Raw genomic sequence first — 8,986 nt, 5'->3', positions numbered from 1 at the left:
GTGCAGTATTTGTAAGGGTTGAGTTTTTGATGTGTGTATTTTTAGGTCTACAGGTCTGTTTTGTTAGTATTTCTCAGTTTGTAAACGATTTTTGGTTTTTGCTGTTTTCGTGTCTCCCTCACAGGAAGCTGTTGAGTGTTTGGACAGATGTTCTTAGCAGAGACGAAACAACTGCTGCACATCTGGACCGCTGCTGCTGGGAAAACACCTCAGGGTGGCCCAACCTGCAGTCTGGAGCCCTTGAGGCCCCAGAGGGAAACACCGGGAGCGGGTCTGGTTTGTTTATCCGCTGAGTGAGCTCAGTGCTTAAACAGAACTGTGGTTCCGGTGGGAAAGGGTTAAACTGTTCTCCTCACCTGACCCCGCCCCTCCGGACCAGCCCCGCTGCAGCAGCGAGCGGACACTCCGGGAACTTCACTCAGTTTGTTCCCCAGCGGAGCGCGTTCCTCCCACGGGTCCCGGACCACGCTGAGCACGCGCACGGAGCGGGTCGGGTCGGGCCTCCGGGGTTCGGATCTTTCCCGCTTTTTGATTTTCTGCCTGAAGTGGAGCTTGCGCGACTTTTAGCTCCGCGGAGTGTGCGTGCGTAAATCTGCGCGCCTGGAAACTCCGTGGGATGACGCACGCGCTCACCGATCGATTGTTTGACTGATATATTGACGGGCACGCGGTCCGAGACTCGCCATGGACCCCGTTCAGCTGATGATGATGATGATGATGGTGATGATGAAGGTCAGTGTCGGGACCGACTTCAGACAAACTGGTAGAGAACAAAGAGCGCGCAGTCAGCCCGAGGTCAGACACAGGTCATAACCCTCCTCCTCTTCACCCTGGCGCTGGAGCCGGCTCTTATTCGCTCAGACTTAGAAATGATGAAGTTTCTGAGTTCAGATGATTTTGCGCTTTTCTTTCTCTCTGACGATAAACTGAAGATGAATCTGAGCGTTTTTTACTCTTTCACACATCAAACTAAAAAAAAACACGTGATTGGAGTCACGTGATTGGCTCTCAGCTGAGGGACCCTGAAGGTCAGACAGCAACTGACTCCAACATCAGTTTGCAGCTTTTGTGAGAGTGGGTGGGGAGCTGATTTCTGGGTCTGAAAAGTCACTGAAACGTAAATCTGTGAAACGGTTTTACAAGATTTTCTTCTATTTAAAGTCAGGAAACAAAATTGAAACGTGATGAGAATGTGTCTGCGCTGTAATCTTTTTATTCGCTGCGTCTCTTTGTGATGTGGTCTGAGTCTGTTTTCCACAAAGCTCTCTGAAGACGTTTGCAGACGTTTTGTGGTCTCTGTGGTTCTGCCATTTCTTTGTGCTCATTAAAACTTTTGGAATGATTCTTTAAACATCTTAAGTTGACTTTGCTGAGATGATTTTCCATGAAATAGCTGACTGGTTTGGTTTGAATATTTAGAATGAGCCTTTAAAAGCCTGCAGAGCATAGAGGTGACCTCACACAGTCCTGCACTGCTAATTAAAATGTTTACTGCTTCGTGTCTCAGACTCAGTGTAGAAACGTTCACACTGTCTGAAATCTGATCAAACTCTGTAAGTCTGACGATTCCTGTGAAACGGACTCCAGGCAGGTCTTAGGTTTGTTTCCTCAGTCACACTCAGGTCCCCGGGGTGTTAGCATCACCTGCAGTCTGCTGTCAGTCTGAACTCACCCGTCGTTATCACAGTTTTGGTTCCTTCAGTCGATCCAGATCAGAAACAGATCAAATATTCAACTTTTGCTGTTCGGTGTCACAAACGTGAGGCTGCTGATGTTATCTGTGAGCTGATCTGTCAGTGTCAGCACTGATAACAGGAGAAACACCATTCAGCCAGGCTTGGAGTGTTGGTGTTGCACAGTCTGTCCACCAGATGGCGCTCTGCAAGTTTCCTGCAGTAACAGCAAACAGCTGCTGGGAGCAGAGCATAAACGTGTGAATGAACAGCGCCAAAGCAGAACCTGTAGGTGGTGTCCACATAGCAAGGGGCGCTGGGTGGAGCCTGTGGGGTCCTTTCTGTCTGAGCGCTCAGATGTGGGAGCAGACTTTCTAGCGAGTGAAACGTGGAGGCAAAGGAGGTTCAGCCGAGTTCACATGTGGCTGACAGAAACGTGGGGGGGGGGGGGGGGAAATCAAAGCACATCAAAGCCACACATGAAAGAGACAAAGAAGGAAGTGTTTCACATCTGTATGGAATCACCCTACTGCCACATCTGTCCACATCTGTGCACAGAGCCTTCCAGAGTCTCCTGTTTCATTAGAGCGCTGCAGTATTTCTGTTTCTGTTTGAACAGCGTATCATGCACGGCTGCTGAGACTTGAGCTTTTATTTTGAAATAGTCACAGGAAATCACAGAGGTCAGGAAGTTATTGCTAGGCCAAAACGCTGCAGCTGCATCAGCTCCTGACTTTGGTAAAACCAGTCATTCATGTGACCTATGACCTCCTGAAACTACAGGTGGTGTCAAATCATCAATAACAGAAAACCTCCAGACGGAGCTCGCCGTGCTCGATAAAACAGCCTCAGCCAGCAAAGCCAGCATGGCTGAGTCATGAGCTGGTCTGCATCCACAGACACGGGCCAGTTAGGGCTCAGTACTATACAATCAAAATCCTCCAGTTTGCCGCATTAAACCCAGAGCTCAGCCTTGTGGACGCTCTGTTAGTACAGTGACCTCACAGCAGACATATTATTGGTCAGATGATGTCATTACAAAGGCCCCAACAGCACAAACACGGTCCAGACGTCGCGTATCCACAGAGACCAAACAGTTTGTGTATCTGGCTGTAAACGTGTTTAATTCTGCTGTAAAGTTTAAAAACGGGAGTCTATGAGGACTGACTCAGTGCTGCCTCTGCTGGACGCTAGAGGCACTGCAACTGATTTTAAGGAAGCTGATTGGTTATTAACTCTGCATGTTTGCTGTGTTTCAGATGTCTGACAGCAGCAGATCAATGGAGGTGTTCGGGGACCGAGCAGCAAGAAGCAAACGCTATGCCATCAACCCTCTAGGACACAAGTGGACTCACCATAACATCACGTACAGGTAGAGAAACACCTGTGCAGACTTAGTAACATCCTGTAATTCATTCAGTGAAGCTCTGAGGTCATCACGTGTGCTTTTACAAGGTCAGGAACTTCAAAATGCTCTGTTTCTCTAATCGTCCTCTAAGATCATGTGTAAGTTAAAGATTTAATGTCGTCATCGTCTAATTCTGCGTCTTTCTATTATTTTGCTGCATTTCAGCGTTTATTGGTTGGACCTCTGCACCTCTGCCACAGCTTGTATTAAAGCACATTCTACGTGTAGAATATTTAATTATGAAGGTAAACATTTGGAGCCTGAAATTCAAGCTAATACTGAGGGCCTGCTGGCTGTCATATCTACAGTGATTCAGGATGTCACCCAGCAGGAGCCTGAACAGAGAAAGTGACCCTCACACAGAGCCTCGTGTTCGGCCTCCAATTTATACAAGTCAAAAATAAAGAGCAGAATATAAACCACAAGGCAGAGAATAATCTCTGGTGTCCGAGAGTCTAACCAATAAACAGCGCAGGAACCAACCCTTCCTCCTCCTCCTCATCGTCGGCAGCAGGAGCAGCAGCCTCAGGTCAAAGTCTAGAAACAATCTTGACACTCAGGACCCTTCGCTGTAACGCCTGCAGGCAGTTATTTGGGTGGTTATTTTCATTCTGGCTCCTTCCATGCAGGTAAAGGGCCTGTAGTAGCAGGCGGAGCCCGGGTGACTGGAACAACATTTTGTCCTTTCTTTGACAACCAGTTTTTTTTGGGGTTTTTTTTGTTAACGACTGAAAAACGTTCATAGATGACGATGAAGAAAGCGAATGGCGCAGCATCGTGATTGGCTCGTTTGTTTCCTGATTCCATGCTGATGAGTACCTACCTCACTGATTGCCCTCCCATTGTATTTCTATACCAATCACACAACTGAAATCAGAGGAGGCGGAGCATCATTCTCTGAGGACCAATCAGAGTCCAGTTATCTGTCTGTCTCTTCCATCTCAGGATCATCAAGTTCCCCAACACCCTGAATGTGGAGGACACCAGGAAGGCCATCGGCATCGCCTTCACAAAGTGGAGTGACGTGTCTCCGCTGACCTTCACCGAGGTTACTGACGGCAACGCTACCGCTGACATCACCATCGGTAGGACTGAACGTTTAACTGGCTGTGGACCCACAGGGTCAGGTTAACACGCACCTCTCTCTGTGTGGGAGACTTCATTTGAAAAGGGCCAACTTCTGCTTAAAGTGATGGATTAGAGCCCTAACCCTGGCACTAAACAGGTCACAGGTACTTTATTTTAATACAAGATTAGTCCATATCATTAAAAAATTGCCTCGTAATTGTAACTGCCTGTGTTCAAAGTGATTCAAACCTTAGAAAAACCAACCAAAGTATCAACAGAAGGTGGAGAGACGGCATCGATGTTGTGTTGAACAGATATCAGCTGATATTAAAATGGAGACAGGCTGTTGTTTCATGTTATACCAGTTTGTACCACAAGATGGCGTAGTGAGTCAGCCGAACCTTTACTAGTGGGCTGGAAAAGCTGAAGGTTCTGGACGAAGCGGCGGTAAGAGTAAAACTCTGCCCCCTGCTGGTGAAGGCTGCAGCTACATGTTGCTGGTGGTAATTAAAGAAGTGCGTTCAGTAGGTCGTCCTCATGAAAGGACACGAACACGTCTGCAGGATGAGGAGCTCTGCTTTCGTCCTCTGAGATGTTCCACTTCAGTTTCCTATTTCCAGGTTTCTACACCTTCAACCACACGGACTGCTGGTGGTCTCCTCTCCACCCGTGTTTCGATGGGCTGAACGGCGAGCTGGCGCACGCCTTCCTGCCACCACGGGGAGAAATTCACTTTGACAACCACGAGTTCTGGATCCTCGGGAAGTCGCGCTTCAGCTGGAAACAAGGTTGGAGCACGTAGGATGGTTCTGTGTGTGTTTAGTGTGTTCCTAGAAGGCCACCGTAGTCTGAGAGATGAAAGAAACAGCACAAATGTTGTTTTAGGTGTTCCTCACTTTTTGAGTTTATAACATGTGTGTGTGTTATAAACAGCAGCGCTGGTATCGTGACAGGATTTATTCCTCAATGCTTCTTAAATGATAAAAATCTAAACAAACTCCTGAAACATGACAGACAGGAAGAGCACAGCAGAAACCTCAGAGATCATTGTGCGAGTGTGGTGGGCGTGGTCTGTTTGTAGGAGGCTGCAGCAGGAGTGACGCTCCTCTGAGAACACGTCATTACCATCCTGCAGCCGGCGCTCTGAGGATGATAATGATTGGATGTAAAAATCTCCTCCTGCAGGAGTCTGGCTGAACGACCTGGTCCAGGTGGCGGCACACGAGATCGGCCACGCTCTGGGTTTGTGGCACTCCAGAGACCCTCAGGCTCTGATGCATCCCAACGCCACCTACACCGGACAGAGGAACATCGCCCAGGACGACGTGTGGGGCATCCAGAGACTCTACGGTAAACCCCAGCGCGGCCGGAAACGAGCTCGTCCTGCTTCAGTCAGGTTTACAGCTGTTCGCTGCAAAGCTGGGAAACAGCACATTTATGCATTTGAGATATTTAAGGTGGACTGAGGGGAAACTGCTCTGACCGATCAGAAATAAACATCCCCTGATGCAGACAGGCGGAAACACGCCGCTGCATCATGTGACGTGTGTTTGTTGTGTTTAAGTGACTGGACACGTCTGTCGCTCTGCAGGTTGTCTGGATAAGAAGCGAGTCTGCGACCCGTGGGCTCGGCTCGGCTTCTGCGAGCGAAGGAAGACGTTCATGAAGAAGAACTGTCCTCAGCGCTGTGATTTCTGCTACGGTGAGGCCCCTCTGACCTCTGACACCCTCACAGAAGCCCGCACGACGCTCATTGCCCGTCTCCATCCTGTTCCCACTGCAGAGCCTCTGGAGGTGGTCACTACAGCAACACCGCCGGCAGCCAACACGAAGATCAAGATGGTTCCTCGGGGAAAGGTGGTGGGTTTCCGCTGTGGGACCAAAAGCACCCGCTCACCCCCCAAAATCAGGTCAGCTCATCAATGCTGGCGTAATCATTATTGTGGGTGATTTTAACATGTAGATGCTAAGAATGACAGCCTCAACATGGCATTTAATCTGTTATTAGACTCAACTGGCTTCTGTCAACATGTAAAAGAACCCACCCACCACTTTAATCACACTCTAGATCTTGTTTTAACATGTGGCATAGAAACTGAACATGTAACAGAGTTTCCTGTCTGATCATTTCCTGATAAAATTTACAATAACTGAGCCTTCAGTTTTCAGGCCCCTCTTCTGTGGAACCAGCTTCCAGTTTGGATTCGGGAGACAGACACTATCTCTACTTTCAAGATTAGGCTTCAAACTTTCCTTGTTCATGTTTTGAAGCTAATGCTGCGGCGTCACTGGTCATGGACACAGCTCGTCAAGGTTAAAATCTTTCTCGGAGAGTTTCAGGAGCCAGGACGAGTCACAGTTAACGAGCCGGGCTTGTGGTCATTTTCTGTACAGCTGTTTGAATGATTGTGGGCGGAGCTGAAAGCTTAAAGGTCTGTGGTGTCTGTGGTTTTCCTGCAGCTGGTACAAAGATGGCGAGCAGATCCTCTCATCCATTCCAGGGTACATCGTCATGAAGGACCGAGACTTGCGCATCGTCGCCAACGAGTTCAACGAAGGCGTTTACACCTGCCGCGTCCATCGCCGTGGCGACATCGTCTCTGCAAACTCCTGGGCTATCAGACTGAAGCCGGAGCAGGCATCCAACAGCTGAAGACGACAGACAGGAAGTGACCTGACAGGAAGCATGGCGTCTGTGGACTTTTTTCCTGACTTCAAGGGACTTTAAACATTAAAGAACAACGAACCATTGGCAGCTCTGTGATGTCACGGCGCCACATCCTCATGACTGCGAATGACATCACAATGTGTAAAGTGGTGACTGAGCTGACTGGATGGCGTTTTGGTGATAAGCAGCCTGCTGCTCATCTACGTGAGAATATTTCTGTAGCCTGTAGGAACTGTGGCGTTTGACCCCGCCCACTTTAGTTGCAGCGGTTGAGTTAATTACTTAGCAACGACAGTCATGTAATCCCTCTTTGCCCTTTGACCTTTGCTTAGACTTGTGTCCTGTCAGACGCTGTTCCTCTGTCCTCCATCATGGGGAAGCTGTTTCACATCTTTGTGCACTTCCTGTTTCCCCCGCCGGCCCGTCCTCACCGCCACGATTTGAGTGCTGGACTGACGTAGAGCAGCTTTGCATGATTCACAGTTCAGACTAATCCCGCCTCACAAACAGCACGGCAGCGCTCTGAATGCGAGTGATGGGCACTATGACAGGTGTGAGTCCTTCACCCAGTAAACTGGTGGTGTCCTCTTTCTGTCCTTAATGTGTGAAATTTGTTTGTTGTTTTGTTGACAAATTACAGAAATAAACAGAAACATTTTAGTAAATGTTCTCCTGCTGGACGCAGCTCGTACGAGGTACGAGTTCTCAGAGGTGGAGCCCCCTGGTGGCCGTTAGAGAGAACGCAGGTTTGAGACGCTCTCAGGTCGTCCATGCTCTCTTTGGGGGGAGGGAGGGGGAGGGTGCTCCAAATATTCAGATGAAAACAGGTCAGACTTTAAAGAAATGGGTTGGATGATGAATGTGTGTGTGTGTGCGTGTGTGTGAGAGAGACACTGATGTCTGTGGAAACAAAGGCCTGAGAACAAAGAGTGTCTGCAGGGTGAGCGTGGGTCGCTCACCCTGCAGACACAAACAAACCGACAAAATCATTTTAAAAATCAAAAACAAATAAAGTTTAACAATCTCAAGTTAAATATTATAAAATAAATAACTACAACTAATAAATAAAACAAAATAAACATCTGAAATATTAATATTTTAAAAGTAAATGAAAGATTTGTTTTGTGATATTTTTGATTTTTACACAATTATCAATAATAAACAAACAAATCAGCAAGAGCTGCGAGAGCCAAACAGGAAGTAAACTAAAAACAAGAAATGACAGAATTAAAACACATTTACTAAGTGATGCGAGTGGCTTCCATTTACGTGAAAGGCAAAGACCATCTCTGAATGGAGGAGGGGCCTAAGGGTTCATCTGTCGCCATCTTACTTGCTGTGATTGCAGCCATTCCCCAACTCTCTGTGAATGGGACTCGTGGTTATTGATCAGTGGTTGTTGATCAATGGTCATGAGAATTTGCATAATTATGATGAAGGTGACCTCCCAGCCCTTTGTTCCTTCAGTGCTGCTGGTTTCAGTCATTGTACAAATGTCCTGTTTATAAGGTTGGAACCTGCAGTCAGTTGAGACTGAAGACGTCAGCTGATGATGATGAAACGTTTCTCCCACTGAAACCATCCAGATGAACAGACTCAACTTGTGTACATTTACATTTAGTGTAAAAAGATACAAAATAATATTTATAATAAAATCTATGAAAAACAAGTATTCACAGTGAAGACCAGCTCAGGACAAAAGTGTACATAACCAGTTTGACACACACACACACACACACACACACACACACACACACACACACACACACACACACACACAGTCTTATGTGTGTATTCATGTTGTTGTTGTTTCTATATCGTATTTAATAAATGGAAACATTTTATTATTTTCATGTAATTATGTAAAAATACGTTTGAAATGTTCAAAAGTCCGGACTGCAGATTATTGACTGATCAGCTGTTTGTTTACGCTGATCAATGAGGCCTGAAAACATGGTTCACACTCACACAGCACCACCTGGTGGGCCAACAGGGACACTGCAGCAGCTCCCTGCTGCCACCTGCGATGTCCAAATTCATAGGCTGCATCGTCCTGAGGCCGATTACAGCGACGCAGCAAAGGCTGTCCAAATTTGTAGACTCCTCCAAACGGGTCCTCCTGTTCTCCAGATTTGAAGGATGGGTCCGGTGTATCCTTCGTGGCCCGCG

The 8,986-nt window shown here is 47.4% G+C and overlaps 1 protein-coding gene across 1 annotated transcript; it reads left to right on the top strand.

The window, feature by feature from the left end:
- Window positions 1–386: 386 nt before the first annotated feature.
- Window positions 387–7,482, top strand: mmp23bb (matrix metallopeptidase 23bb). The gene is made up of 8 exons (XM_004572576.5): window positions 387–732; window positions 2,933–3,045; window positions 4,027–4,166; window positions 4,770–4,937; window positions 5,335–5,499; window positions 5,741–5,851; window positions 5,933–6,059; window positions 6,610–7,482. The coding sequence occupies exons 1-8, from the start codon at window positions 685–687 to the stop codon at window positions 6,800–6,802; spliced, it is 1,065 nt and encodes a 354-aa protein (XP_004572633.1). The 5' UTR covers window positions 387–684; the 3' UTR covers window positions 6,803–7,482.
- The last annotated feature ends 1,504 nt before the right edge of the window (window positions 7,483–8,986 follow it).

This window comes from Maylandia zebra, linkage group LG14 (assembly GCF_041146795.1).
Source record: "Maylandia zebra isolate NMK-2024a linkage group LG14, Mzebra_GT3a, whole genome shotgun sequence".
In the NCBI taxonomy this organism is placed as follows: domain Eukaryota; kingdom Metazoa; phylum Chordata; class Actinopteri; order Cichliformes; family Cichlidae; genus Maylandia; species Maylandia zebra.
This window is presented reverse-complemented; position numbering and strand designations above follow the sequence as displayed.